The 25,783-nt window shown below is 47.8% G+C and overlaps 1 protein-coding gene across 4 annotated transcripts in view; it reads right to left on the bottom strand.

Moving 5' to 3' along the window:
- Window positions 1-568: 568 nt before the first annotated feature.
- The window catches only part of CACNA1E (calcium voltage-gated channel subunit alpha1 E), a 319,486-nt gene continuing 294,271 nt past the window's right edge, over window positions 569-25,783 (bottom strand). For 2 of the 4 annotated variants that reach the window (XM_078078099.1, XM_078078097.1), the window contains 10 exons: window positions 24,135-24,231; window positions 21,948-22,053; window positions 20,982-21,089; window positions 20,314-20,414; window positions 19,943-20,049; window positions 16,138-16,246; window positions 13,089-13,217; window positions 11,891-12,071; window positions 10,491-10,681; window positions 569-9,069 (listed from right to left, as the gene is read on the bottom strand). In XM_078078099.1, coding sequence (XP_077934225.1) covers window positions 8,524-9,069; window positions 10,491-10,681; window positions 11,891-12,071; window positions 13,089-13,217; window positions 16,138-16,246; window positions 19,943-20,049; window positions 20,314-20,414; window positions 20,982-21,089; window positions 21,948-22,053; window positions 24,135-24,231 — 1,675 coding nt within the window. In that variant the 3' untranslated portion in view covers window positions 569-8,523. The remainder of the gene's footprint in view (window positions 9,070-10,490; window positions 10,682-11,890; window positions 12,072-13,088; window positions 13,218-16,137; window positions 16,247-19,942; window positions 20,050-20,313; window positions 20,415-20,981; window positions 21,090-21,947; window positions 22,054-24,134; window positions 24,232-25,783) is intronic. The other 2 variants (XM_078078096.1, XM_078078098.1) reach the window with 2 other exon arrangements.

Raw genomic sequence — 25,783 nt, forward strand, 5'->3', positions numbered from 1 at the left:
TTCGGGGGCACCTGGGTGGCTCAGTTGGTTACGTGTCTGCCTTCAGCTCAGGTCATGATCTCAGGGTCCTGGGATCCAGCCCTGCTGTTGCTATCTCTCCCTGCTCAGCGGGGAGTCTGCTTCTTGCCCCTCCCTCCACTCATTCTGTCTCTCTCGTTCTCAAATAAATAAAATCTTTAAAAAATAAATAGAAAAGGAAATAACTTGTTCAGGGAAGCTGTTTATCTGGAGCCTATTTTTGTGTTGTTGTTTCCTCCAAGATAATACTTTTAAGAAAAGAAAATCTTTTAGGGACAGGGTGTCCTTGAAACTTTGAGAAACTCTGGAATTCCTCCTATCTAGCTGGGCTGAGCAGATGTCATCCAACTGCACTGCAGGACCCGCTGCCCACTTACCCCGAGAGTTCTGGCAAGGATTCACTCCTGAGACCTCCCTTTTTAGGGACCAAAGAAACAGAGTGAGGGGAATCAGGCCAATTAATTCTTTACAACAAGGCTTTATTTATTCTTTTCTTTGACCACCCCCCCCAAAAAACCATTAAAGTTGTTCATCTTTCTTTTATTTTTAATAATTTTCCTTTTGGATCCAAACGAGCATTTATATTACAGGATATCCACCTGGTCAACATGCAGTGCTGAATTCTGGCTTTAGGAAAGATGCACCGATACTCTGGGCGGGCCAGCACTGGCTGCCATTTAAACACCATTCCTGAAGGGGCGTCAGTCTGGCACACCACAGTGGATGCTGCCCATAAGGAAGTGTCTCAAGCGTCTTGACTCACATGTGGTTTGTAATGCAGATGGCAGCGTTTTTAACAGCCTAAGGCAGAGCACCCATTTTCCCTCTTGATCCCATCTTACAAACTCCTCCTCTAAGAGCAAATCAAGGTGGGAATGGCCTGGCCTTAGGTCCCAAAGGACAGAGGGTATGGCCTGGACACCCGTTGGTCTACTTTTTTGCAATGATATCCTTTGAGGCTAGTACCGGTGCACCCTTCCTAGTTTGAAATCTCTTCCTGATAAAGCTCATCCTCTGTCCCACTCACCACCCCTCTCCCCTCCCCTCCTGTTGGCACTTGCACCACCAGGAAGATCAGGGAAATCTCCCCACTATTGGCACTACTAACTGAAGAGTAGATAAAGTCACAGAGATTGTCTTCGGGCTGCTTTAAAGCATGAACCTCCTTTCTCTCCATCTCCCAGGTCTGAAAAATTTGTTCAGGGCTCTAGTAATCCTCTGAAGCCTTCAAATCCACCACCTTTGGTGAGCTTAGCAGGAAGAACTGCTCTGAATCCTGTATCGTGCTAACACGTATACCAATGATCTAGTATAAGAGACGATCTCAAGTCATACACCTTCTTTTCCTGGGACTAGCTGATATTTTCCACCTCAACCTTGTCTTTGTTCTATAGTTTGTCTTCCTAGCCTCTGCTCACATTGCCCCAGCTACAAGTATGTCAAATCAACTTGGTGCATTAGATTTTTCTCCTCCATTTGTTTTTCTGGACGAGTTCCAAATTTTAGACTCAATTTGAGTGGAGTTGGACTGTTCTCTCATATCACCAAGAGGGAGGTTCCTCTGCAATTGCAGCATTTAGGATGGCTTTGTATAAATTTTGGCTAGTTCACAAAACACCAGGATAGAAAAACACTGATTGAAGTTTGGCCTGCAGGCTAAGTATATATCCCCACTGGTAGCCGTTAAAATTGAATGCCTATGTTTTTACTAAATCTGCTGGGATCTGCTTAATGTGATATAATTCCATATCAAATGTAGCTAAGACCAGAACTACTGTATACTTTAATTGGCAGTTAGATTACACTGTTTAGCCCTCATTTCATATTCCCTTATTTTTTTTTTTAAATTGGTTTAATGGCACTTAAATTTTGGTGTGTTTTTTTCTTGCTCACCCCTTATACGGATTTCTAATAGACTTCCTTTGGGCAGTGGGTTCCTGTGTGGTACAGGCCATCACTGTAAGAAATCAGATTACTGGAAAGAAAATTGAGTCACCAGATAAGGTCAAATTTGGATTTGGCAGCTGTGATTAATATTCTTTCAGTTTTGGGGCCCACCTCTGGGTGAACTGAGGAGGACATGGTAGTACCTGGTACAGATCCTACAGATCTGGTTCCAGAATAGAGCGAGTAATCCATCCCTTCTGACAAACTGGCAGAACAAAGAGAGACAGAAAAGACTCCTGTATCAATGCTGCATTAGAAAAGAGGTCTTCGTGAGGATCCTAAGCATTAGAGAATGGTTATTTGATCTAACACTGGCTTAAGTGTCCACAAAAAGAAGAACCTAGTAAGCTCTGATCATGAAAACTCCACTTCTTCCCTGCATTTAAGAAAGAAAAAAAAAAAGTCTTGATTTTTTTTTTTTTTTTAAATTAGTGAAAAAGAAGAGGAAGGGAAAACAGGAACAATAGCTGGTGAAATTAAAGCAAATCTGGGATTCGGGTTCCATTAAACATGAAGTTTCTTCCAAAAAATGGAACGTGTATAGTGATGCCAAGAATTTCATAGGTCCTTAGTGGGATATAAGAAGAGAAGATTTTTCTAAGTTGATTTGTGGAGACTAAGTATGTTAAATGATGTGATATTAATTGACTTACAAACACACCCCATGAATTAGCCAAGCATTAGTATTTCAGCTTTCCTAATGAGGGAAATAAAGCACGCAGATGCAATACCTTGCTGAAGGCACGAGTACAGAAGGCTGGGATAGAATTATTTTTGACTCCCAATAATTTCCAGTTACCAGATTACTACACTCTTAAAATTTTATCTTCTCAAGACATAAACTTTGTATTTATTGGTTAAAGATGTCTTGAAAAAAAAAATCTATATCCGTTCTATTATTTCCTTGGCTTTCACTGAAGTTTTCAGGCTGTTTTACGTTAATCTAGGTTATATTTTAAGTCCCTAGAAACAAGAGACAGAGGCTGACTTAGAAGGAGAAGACAAACAAACAAACAAAAAAACCAAACAAACCCAAAAAAACAAAAATCCACCAAAGAGAGAAGATGGAACTGGTACTGTATACCTCAGATTTTTGGCTCAAATATATTAAGTTTGATGGAAATTAATTAGAAGGTGATTCAGAAACACTGCAGAGCACACATTTATCCTTCATTGCTATTTTAGAGCGGGTCTGATACAAAAAATCCAAACAAAAAGATCGCAAATAAAAATAAATGTAGATCCCCTCACCATTTTTTTTATCAGATCTGCTCAACTCTTTTGTACCCCCAGAAATAAGAATTCAAACTTCAGTCATGTATTTACATAGTAGCATGGCTTATTATAAAATCTTTCTGCATTTAGAAGGTCAGGATGCTACGGCCGCCCCCACCCCATTTTTAGCACGATAGAAGGGATCAAAAGGAAGACTACAAAAACAGAAGGGAAGTTCGGAGGTACCCCAGCCATCCATTTGCCTCTGCTGTGAGTCTCATTCAAATTTTTCAACCAATTGACTTGAGTTTTGTTAAGAGAAGCTTTCTAGGCCCTTTGGGTAGGTTAGGACAATCTATGAATCTGTTATCTTTGGCTTGGCATGATTTCTCTGGGATGCCTGAGCCTCAGAGGGTCAAAGCAGAAAGGATTTAAGGGAAGAAAAAGACAGCCATCAGAAACCAAAGACAATTTTTTCTGTTCCTAGTCTCCCCCTGCCCAAAATGGTACATCTGTGTTCTTCTGAGTGACAGCACATGATGACTGGCAGATCACCCCAGCAGTCTTCAGCTAAGTCTGGGGCTGCAACCAGCAAAGCCATCAGCTGGGGCTCTGTCAGAGTAAACGGCTACAGTATACAGGGTAGTTCAGTTCACCAAAGAAAAAACAAAAGTCAGAAAGACAGAGCTACAGCTAAAGGCAGCGCTCGTTAACGTGGCATCTCTTCTGATCGTATCATGCCAAGTTAGGTCCTAAGTCCTGAGCTACCTCTGTGTGGCTTTTGTTAAAATAAGAGTCTCAGTGTGGAGATCTCTTTATCCAAACCTAGACCTGGTTCCTCAGGGGGCTCTTGCCTGGAATTAAACCATCATGCTCTAGCCACGTGCAGGAGGCCCATTTCTCTTTTTTTTTTTTTTTTTTGCCTTACTCCTCACCTGCACCTCTTGGACAGTGTTCAGTGCCTGGGAATGCAGGAAGGAAGGATGGACAGGATGGAAGAATCTGGTGAGGAAGAGGCTACCTCAAGGCATGGGAATGCCTCTCCTCACCAAGATTCTTTGTGCACACTGGCACCAGGTCTTTGAGGGTCTCAAGACATAACAAACATGAAACTGATAAAAATAGGGTGAAAATTCCTTAACCTTCAAGTCTCACAAAATCCCAGCAAAGCAGATGACCATCTGCTTCCCGCCTGCTATACATATGCCTTTTCTTATTATGACCTCATATTTATTACAGCTAGGCTGAGAAATTAAAGAATCTCAGCTTATCCCTGGCTCAACCCACTAAACAAATACTCTGTCCAAAAATGGAACATCCAGAGCAGGCTTTAGAAATAGGATGTAATGGAAAATTGAGAACTTTCTTTAAAAAACCAAAATTATTAAATTTTGTTCCATTATGCCAAGAGAGACCTAATTTCCCTCAAGTGGACTTTCATTGAATGTGCAGACATTTCACATCCCCCACTCACCCCAATAGTACTGCACCTTATACTGGTTCAGATCACCTTGTGAATATTACCTGGTAAGTTCCCAACTATTTTTATGAGACTGATGCATTCCCCAACAGCAGAAACAGGTCAGCAAATAAGCTTGGACTGGGTGGATTTAAAACATTTCAGGAGTTAAGTCAGTGATAACATGCAGCAAAACAAGAGCTGGGATGGGAGAACAGAAGGCAGGAGATACTGAGGCTCATCACAAAGGCCAGAGGAGAGATGGACGTGTGTATAGAAAGAAGACGTTGGCTGAGTGGTGGAATATGGGGTTGTCTTTTTTGTGGTCCCAGAGTCAAAAAGTGGTCTAATCCAGAACATCTGAATTTCGGTTTCAGAGAAACGTTATCTGTGATTTCAGTACCCCATAGGGACATTGAGTGGGGAGAAGTGAAGCCCAGAATAGAAATAGATTCTTCAGCTAGAAGAGTGGACAGACCCACATTGGGCGGTCGTGTTCATGGCTTATGTCAACCCTGGCGGTGGGGTGGGGGAGATGCTCGAAGGTACCATCTCTTCATAGTGTAGGTAATTCTATCCAGACCCTGGCTCACAGAGTATCTTGGCCTAGAGCTCTACCCCTGTGTCTGAAAGCCTGCTGGCATTCTGCCCTCATGGGGATTGAGAGGGAGACACGTGAATTCCCCACCAGAAGTCTGGAAGTGAAGAGAGGAGCATCTAAACACAGACCTAGTTAGAACGACTCTCTACCTTGGTTTCTTTTCCTCCTCTACTCTTTTCCCCCATCCCTCCCTCTTTGTTTTGAGGGGATGCTGAAGACTAACAATAGCAAGGGAAACTGGACATAGAGATAAATGTTCTTCTGAGGGGACCTGCAGTACTCCATTTGATCATTCGGTGTATCTCCAACGGTTTCCAGTTTGCTCGGCATTTCTCGAGATGCTGCCATACTTTTTCATCCAAAGAGCAGCACAGGTTTTGAGATCTCAAGGACCCTCTTTTCAAGGGAGAGAGAAGAGACAGAATCTGACACGTGGGAAGGAATATCCTGGTCAGCTATTAGAGGGAAGGGGGAAAGTCACATTTATTAAAAGGTGGAAGGAAACAGAAGATTATGAGTTCCGTGACTTAACAGAAAACTGTCTTTTATTTTCTGGTCTTACTAGAACGGTAAATGCAGGCTCAGGGATAAGAAACCCAATTTCTTGGTCAGGGGAAATTGAATAAGAGCGTTCCTAAGTTCATTGGTTCTAGAAAAACCCCAGTGGTTGGTCGGGGGACTGCCTCTGCAAGGCTCGATACCACTGCATTCGAGACTCCGGTGCTTGTGTATGTATGTGAGTTTAAGGAGTTCAGGTGTCCAGGGAGGGTTCCTGGCACAGTAAATTTAGTGTTCATAATGTGGTTTACAGGCAAATCCCATTTCTGGTAATTGCTCTGCCAGGCTAAATTCCTCCTCCTGTTGAGATGGCAGAAGAGATCAATTCTTGTTCTCACACCACAGTGCAAGAGGCTTGCTGACTCAGAGCGGCTGTCCTGGAGTAGGCCTGTCCCTAGGGAAAGCTGCATTTCTGAGGGGGAAGAAAGCAAATTTGTGCACAGAAAACAGCCCACTGCAGCACTTTGGCATGAAATGACACTGGGCAGAGGAAACCTTTCAAACATTACAAGGCCCAGCGTCTGAGTCTTCCGTAAAGGGGGGCACGCCTGTTCGGATCAGGGTGTGACGTAGTCACGTTCACACGGGCAGCTACTCCCGAGCACACAAGGGGTGAGCAGGAGAGCGCAGTGAAAATGGACATTAGGTCGGGGAGGAGGCGGCTTCTGTTCTGCCTCCGTGGTCTCCTGCCCTGGGCCTACTTTGATGTGGTGGCTGCCTGGGGGTCATGAAGCTCCATCAGTATCTAAAAGAGAAGGCAGGGCCGTGAGCAATGATTCTGCAGCCCCACAGTTGTATTTGGCTTTTCAGGGTAGATGCAACTATGCCTTAGTTCTATTTCAACCAAAACAGACAAACAACCAGAAGTCAAAAGAGGCTCCTTCTAAGAAAAATAACAGCCCCTCGCTTCTCCTCCCCAAGAGGTGGAGGCTGGCTTGGCTGGAGGAGGATGGAGAAAGTGTTCAGCCACGGGGATCTCGGGCCAGGGGAGGGGCCTGTGAGGCCAGCTCGGCCTGCTCGTGGCTGTGAAGGCAAGGCCTGCCTGGCACCCTTCCCCAGCAGGCCCTTCCAGCCCCTGGGAGGAGAGAAGGGAGGAAGTTGAGGGGATGGGACATTTCCACCAGATAGAGGGAGTGATGTGCTTCCCCGAGTGGACAATCGATACAAGGCGAGGACTGATTAGTCAAGGAAGTCTCTCTCTTTCTCCATGCTTCTGAGTTTGGGGGGGTGGTGGTTAAGAATGACACAGTGGCCTGAGGCCGTCTTCTGCCCAGCTCTTACCCTGGGGAGAGAAAAAGCCTCGTCCCGGCCCCAGGGAGTACGCAGGGCCATGGGGAACCCCCGTCTCATGACACTGTGATGAGGTCGCATCAGAGTCTCCGTGGCTAGGAGGAGCAGCCCAGGTCTCAGCTGAGGTATATTTACTAATCATCACCTTCAAAGTGTCAGGACAAACTGACCCTCACTTCACCAACTAGCTGCGGAAGGGGCCCTCCTCCCAGGAGGTCCTCAGTGAACTCAGCCTGACTCTCTCATGGAAGTTTCACATTTCGGTCTGGCCGCCTTTCCTCTCGCTCTAGAAGTCTCTACTCAGTGATGGAGGGCCCACCTTGGGTATGTGTGCACTACCATCTCAGGGAGTGGCAGGGAAGCCTGGGCCTCTGGCTCAGGGCCTCGCTGCTTGGCAGAAAGGCCCACTGCCTCCTGGCCCAGAGTCTACCTTGACATTCGGTCCTATGTGCTGGTTCCAGATTCTTCTCTACTGGATGGAAAACAGACTCTGCCTTAAGTGCCCCCCACCACCAGGGATCCCTTAGGACCAGCATTTGCAGGACTAAGGTCTGGCGGAGTCCTGGCTGGACTTCTGCTCACACCCTGTGCTCTGGCCACAGGGGTTGTTAAATGCTTTCCAAATATACCCTTCCCGGAGCCTCGGTGGAGCCTGAGGGCCGTCCCTGGCCTATCCTAACCCAGCACCTACTGAGGAGGTGACAGGCTTCAAAGAGACGGCACTGTCCCTCCCCGCACCCTCCATTCCCTCCATCTCTTTAAGCCTCTCCCCCGGGGTGCGGGCTGCCTGACTATGGCTTTGCTCACCCAGACCAGCCCTCGCTGCTGCTGCCATAGCACCCTGACCCCTTCTGCCACTTCAGCTTTTCCCCTTTTGGCCTCCGACCCCTGGCATCCAACACTCCCGCACTTAGCCTGCACTTCTCTGGGGGAAGCGAGCCGGAGGGGAGTGTGCAGGAGATGCTCTGGTGGTTGCCCTCCCTGGCAGGGGTGCTGGCCGGGGAGCAAGAGCTGCTGAGGGAGGGGAACCCCTCTGCTGGGGTCTCCACAACTCCATAGCGAAGAGCCAGAAAGTCTTCCAGGCTTTTCAGGGCAAGGGGTGTAGACACAGGCCAGCTCCATCCCTCCGCGGCTGAGCTGACAGCAAAGGGGGAAGGGGCAAGGGGAAGCAAAGCCATCCTCACGTCCCTCCTGCCACGGGAAGCCCCCTGCACCTTCTCAAATTTCCTGTCCCCAGCAAAGAGGCAGCACGTGGGCAGGGCCCATCTTGCAAAGGGAAGTAAAGCAATGGGGCGGGTGCCCCTGGTTTTCCTGGTGTCCCTTGGTTCCTCTCATCTGATGATGCACGGTGTCCTCCCATCTTCCTCCCCCCCGGGCAGCACTGGCTTCCCAACTCGGTGGAGAGAAGAGCATGCATCGGAGGGGGGAGCAGCCTCTAGCACTTGTCGTCTTCTTCCGTGTCACTCAGGAGGTCGCCGACAGCCCCACACATGACGCCGGGCCCAGGCCCCCCGCGCCGCCGCCGCCGATAGTGCCCGTTGGGCATCTGCCAGCCATGCCTCAGCGGCGGCGCCGAGCCAATGGTGTTGGAGCGGCCCAGGCTGGTGGCCACGGCGGCTTCGAAGGTGAGCGTCTCCTCCTCACCACAGTCCGAGGCGTGGGAGTCTTCGTGCAGGGCCAGGTAGGGCTCGGAGATGTAGCGCTGGGGGGAGCAGTGCTGGCCCTGCTGGCCGAGCCGGGAGCCAGGAGCCTCCACCAGGCTGGCCTCCGTGCTCTCCAGCGCCTGGGAGGTGAGCGGGGAGCCGCCCTCGCTTCCGTCAGCCGGTGGCGGGGAGATGCTCCCGGTGTGGTGCAGCAGGGAGCTGTAGGAAAGGAGGGGCCGCGGCTTTGGGGGAACAGGTGGGAGCTGCCGGCGACTTCGTCTTGGGGTGCTGGTGTCAGAGATGGAGGGGATGGAGCTTTCACTCAGGGAACCTGTACCCTGTGCAGCGGGACAGACAAGGCAGATTAGACCGCGCCTGGCCTGATCCCTACGTGGGGCCTGGGTAAGGTCCCCAACCCTCCCTCCAGAGAGTCCTTGGAGCCTGGGGGAGGGAGGTCTGAGCTGGGGGGGTCCCCTCCACTTAGGAAGGGAGGGACTGAAGGAGACGGAGGAGTCTCCACCGTGGAGACCAGGGCAAGCAGGCTCAGCAGGTCTGGGGTGGGGTCCGAGACTCTGCATTTCTATCACGCTCCCAGGTGCGGCTGGATCATGGAGCATACACTTAGAGGAGCAAGGATCTGGAAGCTCAAAAAATGTAACAGGGGGCACACGGAAAGAAAGCCTTGCAACTTCGAAGGAAGACAGCTACATGCAAGGTGAATGGATGCTAAGGGGTCGCTGTCTGGGAAACCTTTCCTGGGAAGTGGATCTGAGAGAATGGCAACTTCCTTCCCTCATCTTCACTCTTTGTCTTCATGTCTTCAGTGGCTGGTTGAGGTTAACTCAGCTTCTATACCCACATGCTCAGCTGCTGCTTCAGGCCTTACTTGATCTGCTCACCTAGACCCAAGGGTTCCTGAGCCCAGCACTGGTAACGAACCACCTGCTCAGAAGTTCCTGGGGAAGTAGGGGTCCTTTCAACTTTCTGCTTTTCCCTTTCTAGCTGGTCTCACTACTGAAGCAAGCAGAGCCCTCTAGGTCCCTGGAATATGCAGTTCTAACAAGCTTTCGTGATTCTGTTCACTAAAATTTGAAAGCCACTGCTCTAGAAGAAACTTAACTGCCTCTAAAGTCTACTGTAGCAGACCGTCCCCTTCCCCTCTGCTCACTGCTGGTGAGGGGTCTCCCATCTGGGCTCCCACAGCCTTAAACAGAGTTCAGGCTGGGAGTGAGGAGGAAAGCAGGAGTCAAGAGAATGTTTTCACACAGCTCGGGTAGTGATTTCTTAGGCAGGGGCTGGAAGGAGAACGGGGTCTTCCTTTTGGGATGGCTGGAAGCTAGGTAAATGAGGTTGAACTGATCCAAATGATAAATCCTGTGCTGAGAGATGAATCATCACTGTAACTAAGGATCATGCAACTGGTCAAAGAAACTTTTCTGGCTAGAGGTGATCCTTTCCTCCTAGGATCCTTTCCTCCTGGCTGAGACTTCTGTGAACTTACTTGTGACTTTGTACCTCTGGGTTCTGAGGACTGAGATGGAATGACTTCTAGATACCGTTGTCTTTCTTGGGGGAACTATCTGGTTTTCTGAGTACACAAGCATGAAGTAGCCAATTTCCACGCACAATGGGTATAGTTTGCTGTGACACCAAGGTGTCACATTTTGTCACATACCGCATGCCCACATTTTGCACCTAATGTTAGCAGACCACCCCTCTGTTTCTTTCTACAGGGGCTCCACTTCCTCTCCAGGCTCACCTGTCTGTTGGGGGTCTGTGACCGGCCCTCACTGGGAGACCTGGACTGCTGGCGCTCTGGGGACTCCCAGTCGGCCTGGGTCCCTCGCTCCTCTGAGTTGCAGCGGGAGACATCGGGAGAGAGAAGATGCTTTCGCTCTTTCGACCGTCCCCGCTCTCTGCCCCCTGAGCGGTGGGTGTCAGACTTGTGGCCTGGGAGAGATGACAAAAGCACCTGATCACAACTCTACACATACTGGCCTCTGAACATAAAGAGATGTCATACAGCCTGGGAGGGACTGGGCCCCTGAGGAATACTAGCTTCTCCAGGCATGTCAACAGGTGATCTGAAAGGGAGGCAGGAGGGAAAGGTTAGAAAATTACCCTTTTGTGAAGACCAAAGTGTGCAAGTTGCCATTTGAAAGACACACATGTCAAAGGATGCACTTGATTCTCTTCTGCTTCTGTTTATGCTAAAACACAATTAAGATAGAATCTTTGCCAACAATATGGCCCAGGAATTCTCTATGTCCTAAACATGGGTGTGGCATCAGTAAAGGGATGGAGGTCAAAGGGTTTCAGTCCATTGAGGACTTCTAGTCCCATTTCTGCCACTTACTGGCCCTATGCTATAGGCATGTCACTGCTTTTTGATCTGTTTCCTCATCTAGTAAAATAGAAACCATTAGAAAATCATGAGAATGCTTCAAACTCTATCAGTATGACCCCTTTCCTTAAAAAAGACAAACAAAACTCAAAAACCTAAAAAAATTCCAGGTAGCACTACTGGGGTTGAAGTGGAGTTGGCGGTAAGAGCCCAGCCCCTGCCAGGAATGTGTTAGAGAGACCCCCTAAGGCAGGGCACCTGGGTGGCTCAGTGGGTTAAGCGGCTGCCTTCAGCTCAGGTCATGATCCTGGGGTCCTGGGATCGAGCCCCACATTGGGCTCCCTGCTCAGCAGAGAGCCTGCTTCTCCCTCCTGCTCTGCCTACTTGTGCTGTCATCAAATAAATAAATAAAAATCTTTAATAAAAAAAAAAAAGAAACCCCCTAAGGAACCTCGGTTTTGCAGAAGGTTATTTGAAAATCTCAATTTTTTTAATTATTGAAGTATAATTAAAATAGAAGATTATATTAGTTTCAGGTGTAAAACGTAATTGATTCAACAGTTCTATACATTTTAATGACTTCTATAGCCCTACTCTGAAAGAAAGAAATTTCAGCCTTTATGATGAATATAGAAGACTTTGTTTCAGGATAAATCAGATAGGGAACTCTTTCCTGGTGACAAGTGTTCTTTCTTCCCTTGCTCTCCTCAACCTGTATCCTTATCTGAATCCTGTGCCAGTGATTTTCAGTTCTTGTCAGAACTGGTCACCAGCGCAGGAGCCTGAAAAGAGGTGAACAGGGAAGACCCCCTTACCTGAGTCAGAATTCAGGCGATGAGCTGACAGTCTCAGTGAGGAGTGGTAACTCCGACGACGTGACTTGTAGGTGTTTTCACTGCTTCTCTCCATGGAGAATTCCTCTAACCATGAGGAATTTGAACGCTTATCCCGAATCGTGGAAAATGAACGTCTCATGGAGCTGGGATCTGTCACCATCTGGAAATAGGAGCCCCCAGAGGAACACAGAATCTGGATTAATTATGGAAAAGGTCTAAAAGTAAGGGAGAAGTGAGCTAAAGATTGTTGAAGATTGCAAACTGTAACCTTCCTTGAATCCCTCTTGCTCAGATCTTAGCTGGCAGCAAGTGTCCTATGCTATGTTAACATAGACACTGAGACTTATCCAGGGTCTTGTCTTCATGCTCAGGAAAGCAAGCAGTAAGTGTACAGTGCAAGCTTCCCATAGAGCCCTCTACCATAGGGGCCCACCCAGGACCTGCAGTGAACCTTGAGCCACTCTGAAATATGTAAGGGCAATTATCAAAAAGTCTGCACCATGAAAGAAGCATAACTTTGCCTTTTATTTGTTGCTCTCACCAGGGAAGGCCCTTCCCTATAGCACAGGAGCTTAGGACAGCTCGTAGCTGGGCAGCATCTAAGAATGCATTGCTCTCTATCATCCATCCCCCCACCCCCGGCCCCACCTTAAACTCTTGCATTTTGATTTGCCACAGATGTTAAAACAGATCCACAAAAACTTCTTCTCTCTGTCAAAACTTGATGTAAGACAGACAGACAGAAAAAAAGAAGCCAGAAAAACAGACAAAGAAATGAGGCGTGGCCTGCACTGGTTAGGACAGACGGTCCTGACACAGAGCTGTGTGTGTGTAAGTAACTGCATATGTGCTGGGGAAGCCAGGAAAGGTGGAAAGGAAAAAAAAGAACCACAGGGAAAATCCTGGAAAATACTTCTTGCATGGCTGGTTGAGTCTTGAAGATGTTGAGCCCATCCAGAAGGAGTTAGACTTTTATGCTTAGGGCTTCACTAAAAACACACTGTGGAGGAGCAAGCAGACTCTAAAGAGAAGGCCCATGAGCCAGATTTTGCTTATACGGAAGGGATGGGGGCAAGTCGAGGGCTCACCTGAAAATATCAGATGATTTTTTCATAACCCACCAATTCAATACAGTCCAGGATGCCACTACACATGGTAGGTGGTGATAGCTTTTTACCTGGGGATCCATAGTCAGGCGTGGCATAGAGGATGCCCTCCCCGATCCCGTATGCTCCTGGGTGTCCGAAGGAAGGTAGATGCCATGGTTAGAGGACTGCACGCTTTTTAATTCACTAACCTCTGGCTCCTGGAAATAAACACACAGCCAAGCTTGTGGGACTTGGTTCCATCTCATTGCTTCTCACCTCCGGTGGATGATTCTGCCTCCTCCATAACAAGAATGGTTTTTAGAAGAGAGACTTGCATCTTTAAGGTCTCAGTTGTATGTGTATATATGTGTGCATCTATATGTGCACTTGTGGTATACCAGATGTCCCAAACAGAAAACTCTACCAGGGACTGAAAGGTAAAGACTACCTTTTCTAGTCAAGTATCCTCTTATTTACCTCTAAGCAGTGCTCCCGATTTTATAACTCTGTAAAACATTATCAGTCATAGCACTTCTTAGATTTGTGAAGTTTACTTTCTGAAAGTTGGTAGTGTTTGTTAGGCTTATTAATTGGAAGAAGCTATTTGTCAAACAAACAGAAATCACTATTCTAAGGAAAGTCACCAATTTCTGGTGTCAAATATATCATCTCAAACCTTAAGACACATGATTTTATTAGCTGAGAACTTTCTTTCTGATTGAAACCATTCGAAAAATGTGATAGATAGCCATTTGTCAGGGATGCTCTCCACTAGTGCTGTCCAATAAAAATAGTATGCAAAGTGCCTCTGTAATTTTAAATTTCCTAGGAACTACATTTAAAAAAATTTTTAAAAACCATCAAGTTTAATATATTTAGCCCAATATATCCAAATATTCTCATGTCAACATGTAATCAATCTAAAACTTGGGATATTTCACCTTCTTTTTGGCACCACGTCTTTGACACGGGCATGTATTTTCTACTTACAGCACATCTCAATCCAAGTGCTCAATGGCCACATGTGGGCAGTGGCTATTATACTGGCCTGTGCCACTCTAGAAGATTAGATTGGAACTCTCTAAGGGGCCAGCTCTTTTAGGTGATTTTCCTGGGTAAAGAATGTTTGTTAGTTTGGCAAACGTACGTGATCCATACAGATAGCTACTGTCACTGCCTAAGGGGAAGAGTTGCCTTAGAAATGTTTACATGGGCCACCAAAGAGACCTAGAAATATCCTGGACATCTGGAGATTTTACCAGGAAAAAAAAAGCTATTTTATATTTAGAGAATGACACCCTAAAAACCTAGTTGTTTAAATAGGGCACTGCTGAAGGAAAGGGTGCCCGAGACCCAGCTCGCCTCCAAGGCCATTTGGCCGGGTGGTTTCTGGTGTGAATGGGAGGACTGCCCTCCTAGAACATGTGATATGTGTGCTTGAGGAAATTTTAGTGTTTGCAGTACATGCTTTATAAAGCACACAGGTCCGACTTAAAACAGATGTGGTAACAACACTGCAGTTTGTGGGGTGTGAGAGGTGGGATAAGACACATGCACAAATCATGGCCACGCCTCTGGACGTGGAACAGGGGGCCCCAAGGGATGGGCAGGAGTACACAGTGGTGAGCGTGTGGCACGGGCTGACACCTGAACTGAATTACAGACACCAGTACTGACAATGAGATGAACACAGATCCAAAAAGTCCTGGCACTATGGCTCAGCCCTGGGGAACCCACAGAAATAATGATGTAATAAAGAAAGCCTCCCTGTGAAAGAAAGGACACATTATTGAGATTTTCCCAGCCAGACACATCATCAGGCAGAGAAGCTGTAAAATGCTAAGAGGCACTTCTTTTAAGAATCAAACTATCTGTACCAATTAGTCCATGGTGCTAAGTTCCTCATAAAGGAAGGCAGGAAATAGTCCAAGGATTCCTGCCTACCTTACCAAGAACACCCAAGGTACTCACACCCTGAGAGGGTTTGGTCTAGCGGTCTCCCAAACATCTACACAGAACTCCCTGTCTCAGCAGTCACAGGAGACGGAATCACCCATTTGTTTGAGCTACCGGAGGGTTTTGCCCCCTCTAAGGGTTCCCATGCCATCAGACATGCACTCCATAAACAGGCCAGTCCCACATTCCACCCACATCATCCATCCAGGATGGCTCTGGGGTGCACAGTAGCAGTGGAGGGGGTCAGGAGAGAAGGGGAGAGAAAAAAACACACAGATGAATTATAATCAAAGTGACACAGAACTCAGGATAAGCTGTCTATATGGACTTTTGCAAATGTTGAGTTTTGTCTTTTTCTTTCCAGGCCCATGAACACTTGGGCTTTGATTCTAAGTTCAGGACGGACGTTGATCTCAGGCTCCTGAACTAAGGATAACGGTAAAGTCTATTATCATTGGGAATCAAAACACAAAGCTATTTTAGCTTTGTATTAGCAAAATCTAAAGGTCAATGTGCACCGCCCCCCAGCTTAAACTTGATTCAATAGGTTTCTCAGGAATTTTACCATTTAGGCTAATGAAAAACTTTAGGCTCAGGGGAGGGATTTTAGGGACCTCTTAGTATGTACTTGATTCATAGAATTGTGACCAAAAGGGACACAAAGAAAAGAGGTAAGAGATTTTTCTGTAACTCTTGGCTGACAGCTCGTTATGGTCACACATGCTCCCCTGAGTTATCCACAAGGTGGGCATCTCCAGAGGGCCAGCATAGGGCATTCCTGTGTTTCCAGAAGCAGTACCTGGCTACACTAAGCTGTCCATTTGGTGCCACTCATTCTGATGGTTCATCCTAAGGCTCCATATCAAAGGCAAGATTTAGTGACTCTTGCGTCTACATTTGCTGCTTACAGGCATAAATTAAGAAGGTTTGGCCTGAAGCGATCTAGGTTCCTGAAGCAGGTAAGGGGTCTCTGGGATTGTTAAAACCTGCAGAGGGAGCATTTGTCAGAGAACATGAGAAATTCAGCCACAAAAGGAGAGAAAGCATGGTAACTAACTGGCAGGACTATCGGAAAGGGTTTTCCTGATAAACCATAGCTATGAAATAAGATTCGGAAATGAGAGTGGGAGGGATCGGGAAACCAAGGAACTATTTTTGAGGTCATGTAACTCATTCATTCACCAGAGACTGCTGTTCCTGGAATTGTCCATCGGCTGGGTCCATACAAGCCAACTGGAATATTTCCTGGGGGGAGAGCGGACTCATCGAAGGGTACCCGCTACGGCCACTCCTGAAAAGCAATGGCAAAGTCAGACGTCACGTGTACACGAGAGAAAGGGGAAGTCCTGTCATAGCCACCGCTACTAGCTCCCCACCCCAGATGGGGGACTTCCTTTCTGGCAAGGGCAACACCCGTCAGCACTGGCTGGGTGTAAGGCTGGCAACTGACAGGGGGCTGGACCCTAGAATAAAAAAAGTTAAAAAAAAAAAAAAAAGAAAAAAGCATTGGAAAGGAGAAGCCACTGTTTTCAACCTGCATTTGGAACCATTCATCAGAATTCTGCTGGTGACTAGTCTATCCGTGACAAACGACATTATTTGTCACACTCAGCCATATGGAAGACCCATGCTCGATTACAAACCTGTTTCTGCTCGGTTTCTCCCTTCAGCAGAGAAAAAAAAAATACTGTAGTTTAAACAGTGAACAGTTTGTTTAAATATTAAGCAGTCATGGTCTTTTAAAAAATTTCCCCCAGTCTCAGCAGAAATATGGTCTTATTGTGCCAACATCCTTGGCCAAACTAAACAATTCAATGCCATGAATATTCACTGATGGACAATTCTGTGCCAGACACTATGTCTGTTGGTTTATGAACTGGGTGGAATGATCTCCAAGGTGGTAACTTCTGGGTTGATGGTTATGGAGGAGGATTCTTAAATGGTGATGAGGTAAGAGGCCTCTGAATGAAAGCTATGGGGAGCCGTCCCGGTTTAAACCACTGTTGGGAACCTGCAGACACTCTTAGCCAATGGGACCCACAGGGCTGGTTAGGAGAGAAAGAGGTAGCCAGCCTCTCCGGAGAAGGTGTCTGTTGCTGCCATTCACTGCGACTAGCACTGTAACAGGTGCCCTCTGACCTACTCAAGAATGCGGAGTGAGCCTCCTGATGGTGGGAAGAGGGACAGTGGTCAGGGATGGGGCTGCAGCTGGAAGGGAGAGAGGGGGCATCGTCCTGTACTCCAGGGACAGCCATTTCATAGTGGAGGGTACTGCACTCATGAATGGATCCACTGGAAAATCTGAGGCATGAACAAATTTACTTAAAAATAATCCATAGGCACAATCTTACCTTGACTGGGATCACAGGGAGAGATCTGAAGAGCGGAGAGTCATCCCACCTGTCCCCTTGCTGCCAGGAGGATGTTTGCTGAATTTTCACAACTGATACAGAGCGATCTGATATTTAAATGACCTGCTTACAGGTCCTCAGTGTGCCTTCTGAGAACCACTGGGAGCAAGATGGACACTGCTCTCTGAGTCACCACAGAATCCCCAATAGAGAGAAAGGACACTTGGGATCACTGAACAACCTCCTAGAGTTGAATAACTTGAAGTGAGAGTGACTTCCTCCTTTAAAAACCGTGTCTGGATTCTCACTGTTAGGATAAAGTCTGGAACACGGCCTCTCCTGATCTGGTTCCTACCCTGCCTGCTTTCTCATGCCCTTTATCTCCTGCTCCTGAATTTAAGACACACTGGACTCTCTTAGTTCACTGAATGGGCCCGCCCGGCTTCTCTCTGTCTCAAGACGTTAATACAGGCTGTTCCCAGAGAGCAGAGTGCTTCTCTCCAACTCCCCTGCCCTCGGCAAACTTTTTTCATATTATTTTTAATTCATCCTTCAAAATTCATTCTGTTCAGTAAATGCTCTCTGATCTCTCCCCACCGCCAGAACGGAGGTGGACTCAGATTATGCCACACTGTTTTCCTCCTAGTACAAATCACTGAAAATGACAACTTTTCTGCTTTCCGATAATTCTGTTTCATGACTGGCTTTCCACCAGGTATAAGCTCAGGGAGGGCAGAAGGTCCTGAGGACCTCTACCTCTGAACCCCTTTCAGGAAGTGTGCCAACATCCACCCAAAGCCTTATGCTGGAAACTTGTGGGTCATCTTTGATTTTTTTTTTCCCCTCCTTCACTCCCTGAGGCAAATCAATCACCACATCCCATCCAGTCTCCCTCCTGATAATATTTCAAGTCTGAGCATCTCTCCCCATCTCCATCCTATTAGTCCAAGCCACAGTCATTAATAATTCACACAATTGCCATCACATACTAAAAGCAGTTCTGTCGTTCAAACTGTTCCATTCTGATCCAAGTCCACAATGGTTTCAAGAATCATCTCTGAAAAGCCCAAGTCTGATCATGTCACACTGATGAGTAAAACCCCATGATCCTTAGATAAACCCTCACTCCTGTATCCTGTTTATAATGCTTCCCCGTGCTGGCCCCGATGGAGCTCATCACCTCAGCTCCAGCCATCCTGACAGTTTTCAGGTTCCTGAGGCTTCTCCCCCTTCCCCCCCCCTTGAAGACCATGCCTTTGAGTCTCGTTAAATGTTATTTCCACAGGGAGGCCTCCCCACACCCTGGAACCGCTGTGTTGCTTCTCTTCTGTGGTATCACATGAGGCTACCCTTCTGCATTTTAACCTTCCTCACTTTTGTAATTTCTTTTTCAATATTTATCTCCATGGGGGCCGTGATCATGTTGACTGATAACTCCCCAGTGCCTGAGCCAGCTCTTCTCTCATAGGGGGTTTTAATAAATATTGGTCAAATCAAGGAGGAGAAGTATCAATAAACACAGGGAGGAGTTGGACTGATGTTGTAGTAGGAGTTAAATATGGCAAATTGTTGGGGTGAGAGAGATCTAGGTGGAGGGGTGTCCTCTCTTTCTAAGCCAAAGCCCTTGAAAGACCCTGTATTTCCCCTGGGAAGTTTCCACTGCTCCAGTCATACCCCCTTCCTGCACAGACCAAAGACAGACTTCTCCTGGTTTTCTGTAGACAGGAGAATCCATACCTTGCTACTTTATCACATCAAATATCTGTAAAAATGAATAGCCTTGGTCATGATGTTGGTCCTTTGCTTCTCTTGCAAATGTGTTGGATTAAGACCTCTGAAATCAATGCTTTTCAAAAACAGGTGTCCAGCATCACAGGCTGAAAGGAATTGGTGGTGTGAGAAACTCCAAATGGCATTCTGACAGAGGTCTCATTCCCAAGCCTTGATTTCATTCCCCTGATAATTACTGAGGTTGTGGTATTTAATGATTATCAGCTCCATGAGAACGAAGACTGGGTTAAACCCAACTGCAAAAACTCACTCACCTTGGGTAGAGAGATTCCTGCCCTTTGGGAACTTGGACATGCTTGCTGATGTAAAGAAGTTCAGGTTATAATGAGGTATGTCTGCTATAGTAAATCATGTATGACTAACGACCAAGTAGGGGGCTAGGGCTTACAACTCAGAAGAGTTGGCAAATTCCTTAACTGAGGCTTTGTTTCCGCTTCCAATATATATATATTTTTTCCTGATCTAAGGTTCCTTTTGTTCATTACAGGTAACAGTGTAGTGGGAATACTCTGTAGTTAGGAATAACAAACTTCCAGTTCAGCTTCCTACTAGCCATATGCCTTTGGGTAACTTATTTAGTCCCCAGTTTCTTATTTGTAGAGCGAAGACATGAACGTATGCCCTTCTTCCTTTGTCCATTCACTCTCTCTTGAGCTGGCCCCAGGACTGAACATGCTATTAGCCCCGCTGAATAACCATTTTAAAATAAAAACTGTTGTCTTCTCAAACTCAGAGAAAGGATCACTTGGCTCAGACTATCACTTCCTGGCCATTTCTGGGCCTGCATAATGGCGCTGGTGATCGGATGCAAGCAGGACGGCTGTGGAGTCCTTGGTTATACTCACAGGCCTGAAACAGGGTCCTGCTGGAGATAGGGCAGGGCTTTGGCATTGGCAATGATCTCCTGAGGCAGAGATGAGGGCTCCATGCGCTGGAACATGGGTGCATTTTTCTGTGTTAAAAGCAGGAAGGAGGAATTCATGTGATGATGGGGTCTACCAGCAGGGGAGTGGGGGATACCATTCACTTGGGTAAGATAGGATCATGCCTGATCCTCTGATCCCCTGGGTTTCTAATCCCCAACACTAGAACGTTCCTGGACCCTGCACCCCAGCCTCTGCTTCTGAGCCCCAGGGAGGCGCAGGCCTTGCCCTAGAGGGGCCCTCCTATGACTCCTCATGGCCCACCCACTTCCCCTGCTGTCAGTGACCCTCACCTGTTCCTCTAGCTGCTGCCTCTGCTTCTTCACCTTACTCTGTTTATAGTAGTCCATGATCATCATTGCTGCATAGATTTTGCCCACAGTCAGGTCAGAGGCTAGAACCACAAAGGTGGCATGGGAGGGAACAGGAAGAAGACAGGTGGCAGAGAGTGAGGACACCTCACAAGCCTCCCCACTCTCTGAAGCAGGTTTGCTCCCTCAGCCACCCATCTAGCCAACATTTATGGAGAGCTCCATGTGTGCTGGACCCTGGGGATACAAAGTGATGAGGTCCCAGATCTGCCCTCAGGGAGCTTCCACTGCCACCCAGCGAGGGTAAGGATACTGATGAGAAACCACATATGAGTAAGCATCACCTCCACTGGTCTAGATTCCCATGTCCAAGTCACAGCACCCTTATTCCCAATGCGTGAGGGTTTGCTGAACACTACTACAGGCAGGGAGAGAGCTATGCGCCCAAGAAGTTTCACCCACAACTACAGTGACCTATCTTGAAAAAACGTTTTCAGTGAACGCAAAGGGATTAAGAAGTGGGGGATTTGGGTTTCCTAAGGATAAAAGAGCAACCTTTATCTCCTTGATCACTTCCTATTCTCCCAAAAGACGTGACCGTGGCATGCTGAGCCCACAGTGACAACGCTACCCAGGAGGAGACCCCACACCTTTGGGCATGGGCACAAGCAGATCTAGCATCTTCTGGGACAGGTGAGGCCAGATGGCCAGGGTCTCCTTTTGCAGCTCCGAGTCTAACTGCTGCCTGTCTGCACCACCTAGAAGATAAATTTTCATAAATAGAACAGACACACAAATACCAAGGACTGAGGGAGTGGGTGGGGGGTGGGAGCTGAATCAGCATGGCACCTCATATTCTCAGAGGAATTCTTGGCACTTAGTGACAGTGGATCTGGTAATACCAGGTCTTTCTGCTGAAGAAGCAGAACACAATTTTGCTCCCATTTTCAGTGACTCAGGGATAACCTGCCACAGATCTGAGGCCCCGAGACCAAGAGCAGCTTCCTCATTCATTAGAAACACCTCCCAGGTGCTTAATATATCAGAGGGAAAAATGAAAAGAGCCATAAGGAGCCTCCCCTGCCTCATGAGACGTACATCAATTCTTCCAGCAACTCTGACTCCATAGTCTGAGTGACCTGATTTTAAAAAGGATTTGGATCAGGCAAGAGCAGGAAGGCTGGAGGTGCATCTGGAAATAGTAAACTTTTCCTCTCCTAAATCACTGAATCAGAAATGGAGAGGAGCAAAGTACTGCCCCGATAGCCCCTGCCACGAACCTTCCAGGGCATTAGAGATGATACCACATAAGAAAGAAAGGACAGAATCAAAAGTCATTCGTTCAATAAGCAAAGACTTCTGTAGGCCTACTATGTGCCAGACAATGAAGATCGCAGGCTGGTAGAGCTGGAAGGAGCCTTAGAGATTATCAAACCATTCATTTTTCCAGGAAGAAATGGCAAACATTACAGTTACCGAGTCAGAGGTGAAACTAGGACCCTACAGAGCTGATTTCCACATCACGGCGCTGTCAGATGGATGCAAGTTCGAACATCTCCATCCTGTGCCACCTCGGGTGAGTTGTTCCAGAATCCCGTTTTCCCTCCCCGGCTCACCTTTGGCGATTTTGATGTCCAGAGCTGTCCGGATCAGAGCCATAAGTGTGGAGGTGAAGTGGACTGTCATGTCCTCAGCTACTGGCATATTCATCAGGACCAACCTCTGTGCGAAAGAGAGAAAAGAAACAGCAGGAGGAAAAAAAAATATCGAAAGAAACCTTGGTGAGAAGAGAAGAGAAGTACAGGGGTCAAATGCAGAGACAAAAAAGAAGGGCAAGGATTCCCTGTCCCCGGTCCCACCTCCTCTCTCTGCTTCTCACTTAAGGCTCACTCGCTGCTATGTAGTTAGTTTTTTCCTAGGGAATGTCACCGAATTCCAAAAGAAGGGGGACTAGCATTCTGCAGGACTCCTCCATGGTCCTAAGAATGTCTTTCATAGGGATGGAAAGTGATTTTTAAAAGAAGTGGCTCAGAGAAAAGAGTCAGCTCTGGGAGGTGACTCCATTCCCTGATTCAAGGCTGCTCTCTGTTTCTCCTTGTCCCATGGATACCCCCAAAACTCACATGGAAAGAGAGTGATGGGGGAGATTTCGCTTTGCTTATCTGACTTGAAAGATGCATCCTGATGCCCCCTTTTTGAGTCTTTAAAAGGTGAAATTTGCCAGCACATGATTAAACATGCATAAGTCCAACTTATCCAAAGGATGAGGTGGAGCAGGATGGAAAAGAGAGTGCAAACAGGGTCTAGGGGAAGAAGGCTGCAGAGCGCAGAGGAGAGAATGAGAGAAGGGTGACCAAGGCAGGAGCAGAGTGGGCAGGCCTTGTTCCCCTCACCCGAAGGAAGGGATCAAACTGAAATGGCCAAATCCACTTTCCAGAGAGTATCTTGCTTTTGGAATCCTTTAACTTTTCCTCCAGGCCCCACACCCCCTCTCCCACCAAGCTTCATCCCAGAAATTCAAAGAACTCAATGCCATGTCCCACCACCTGGTCCTTTTGGATGTGGCCATCATGAGCAAAAAGGACGCCAGCCCATAAGCTGTGCATGAAGAGCCATGTCCTGGACCCGAAATGGCCCTGTTCCAAGGAGATGCTCTCTGGAGCCGTACAACTTGGAGGTAGAAGCAGCTAGAAGGTCCTCTGGCAGAACCACCAGCCTAGCAGGGAGGGATGTGTCTCTTCCCAAGGCAGGATCTATAATGCTCCGTTGGAACATCTCACCTAATGTGATTCCACAGACGTGGTGTCTTAGAGTGTAAAGTCAGTTTCTTGTTTGTATCTGAGTGCCATCTCTCTCCCACTTCCTTAAGCTTCTAGACAAGTGGTAACATTGCTGGGGTGCCTTCCTAGATGAAAGAGCTCCGGAGTGCTGGGTCAGTCTAAACACCCCACAGTAACTATTACTAATGGGTGGAGAAGAAAATCAGACCCCAAAGCTCTGAGTACCCTGACAGCAGGTGACTTCCAATATACAACACTGCTCTGAGCAAGCCATGGGGAATCCAGCCGTGACTCCAGGGCTAGCCCCCATCATCAGTCATGCCAAGAAAGCAAATCTAATGCTGAGGGCAACTTGTGCCCGTTGTCACCTTTTCCCTTGTACTGACAAGAGAGCCCAGCAGCTGGGCTGATGGGGGGAGGGGGCTGGATCCTTCCTCATGTATCATAGAGATCATGTTGTTCTTTTTTTTCTGATACCTAGAAGGAACCATGCCACAGTTCCTTCCTCTGTCAAAGAAGAAGAAATTTGTTAAGGATTTTCCCCTCTCCTAAAAATTTCTTGAACCGTGTTTAGACAAATTTCTGCATTTATTTCCTTAGCTTATCTAATTGAAAGTTGTTTGTTTTTTTTTTATAGGCTCTGATAGCGGTTTCGCTGTAGGCTTCCTTCTTGCCCATATACGCTATCCTGCTGGCCACCACTCCGCCTCCTCTGAGGAAACACGTTACTTAACACTTCCTTTCTGGTAATCTGGTAATTCATGAGAAGCCACATGCTTGTAGAAACACAGAATCACACATAAAACATCTCATGGTGAAGAGTCTTGCCAAGCATGCTTTGTATTGTTCTAGGACTCCATACTTCCAGGAACCTTCCTTGCCCTTCAATCTCATTGTTTCTTTCCCCCTTGGTTCCCTCCTCCACCTCCCCAGCCCAGCTTCCTCCCCATGTTCTGGCCTCCCCACAGCTGGGTCCCGTTTCCTGTTGGTCTCTAGCCCAGAACAAAGGAAGGGGTGGTCTACCTTATATGCCACTTTGGAGGGACATCTCTTGCCGAGGCCTAGCGGTGGTGACATGAGAGTCAGCATTTCATACATCTCAGTGTAATGGATGCGGCCACTGCTCATGGAGGGGTGGTAAGTGGGGGTGGGGTGGGTTGGTGGGGCAGGGAGGGTGGCAGGGAAAGGAACAGGAAGTGGGGAAAAGGATGCAAACCGGGAGGAGAGGAGAACAGGCATTCCCAGAGAGCCAAAACAAAACAAACAAAATAATACAGAAAACAGAAGAAGAGAAACAAAACAAAATGGACAAACAGAAAAAGAATAGGAAACCTGTTAATCAAGGCAAATCGTACGTGTGACTCCATCCTGGTGCGGATTTATATCACGCCCCACACAGACCCGGGAACATTGGTGGCAACATTTTGGTCCCTCTGACTCTAGAGCGCAGTCGTGGGGACTCAGTTTTCTCCTCCTGGATGATCAGGACCCTACTTGGCTGTTCACTCTATCCATCCCCCATTCACCGCAAGCCTGTTTGCAATTCCCAGGGCTGTGTGCGAGCGGTATAAAACGGATAGACGGTGCTCCAGCCACGGGTTAGGATTTCTGGCCCCCGCGGGGATGGGGCCCCCGACCTGGAAGTCGGGCCTTTCTCCTCCTCTCAACCCACAGGCGGAACGTCGTGTATCCCCCTCTGTGGTGTGTGTGCATCAGGAGGCGGCAACTTGCACTCAAAGTGGTGGGCTGCTTTTCCGCGTCGGCCGGCCCCGTTGCTTCCACCTGGCTCTGCGGGGAAGAGTGCTCTTTACTCCCGGCATGCCCCTGGGCGATGGCATGCTGGGGACAGAAGAAACCAAACCAGGAGAAGGAAGAGCATCTCGCATGCCATGCTGCCCTCCCGGCTCTCCCCACATGCGGCTGCAGGTTTCACGGGGGTGCAGTTTAAAGAGTCTCAGCAGAGGCAGCTGCTTGGCCCCTGGGGTACGGGAGTCACTGTGTCACCACCCCCAAGCCAGCTCCTTCCCGTTGCCCACGCTGGCATCTTCCTGGGCCTACGTCTTCTGCCAGCTGCTGGACCGTGCTATGCCCAGAGAGCCCACCCTTCCCTCCTGCAGCGCCAGGAGGGGCTTCCTTATCTATTGGGCTTGGCCTTGGACGGCGGCTTGGCAGAGCCACTCCTGCTCGAGTTCCCAGGGTCTGGCAGAGTTGCACAGGGGGTCCCATGTGCCCCCGAACAACGTCCTTGGTCTCACAAACAAGCAGTGATGCGGCAGTTATGACAGGCCCCTTGGTCCCCTCAGCAATATCCAGAGGACCCTAAGGCAAGGAATCTGCTCAGGAGCCCTCCGTCACCTACAAAGACCTTCCCAGACCCCCTGAGCTACTGCATTCTTCCACACGCCACGGAGGCTACCCTCTCTTACCACTCTCCCCTTTAGCTCTGATTCTTCATGGTTTCTCACCTCCTTTCTATCCTTGAGCTGTTACGATCCCTTCTGGCCAGACTACCCAGGAGCTGGAGGATGCGCAGAGGTAGGGCTGACTAGGATCACACTTTGCTACTTTACACATGGGAGGATGATGCTACTTTTACCAAAAAGAGGCCCTCTGTTCTCCAGTGAAGGGAAACCAGCAAAGATGTCCACATTCTCTGGAGAACGGAGAGGTCC

Source organism: Halichoerus grypus, chromosome 7 (assembly GCF_964656455.1).
Source record: "Halichoerus grypus chromosome 7, mHalGry1.hap1.1, whole genome shotgun sequence".
NCBI classification, from domain to species: Eukaryota; Metazoa; Chordata; class Mammalia; order Carnivora; family Phocidae; genus Halichoerus; species Halichoerus grypus.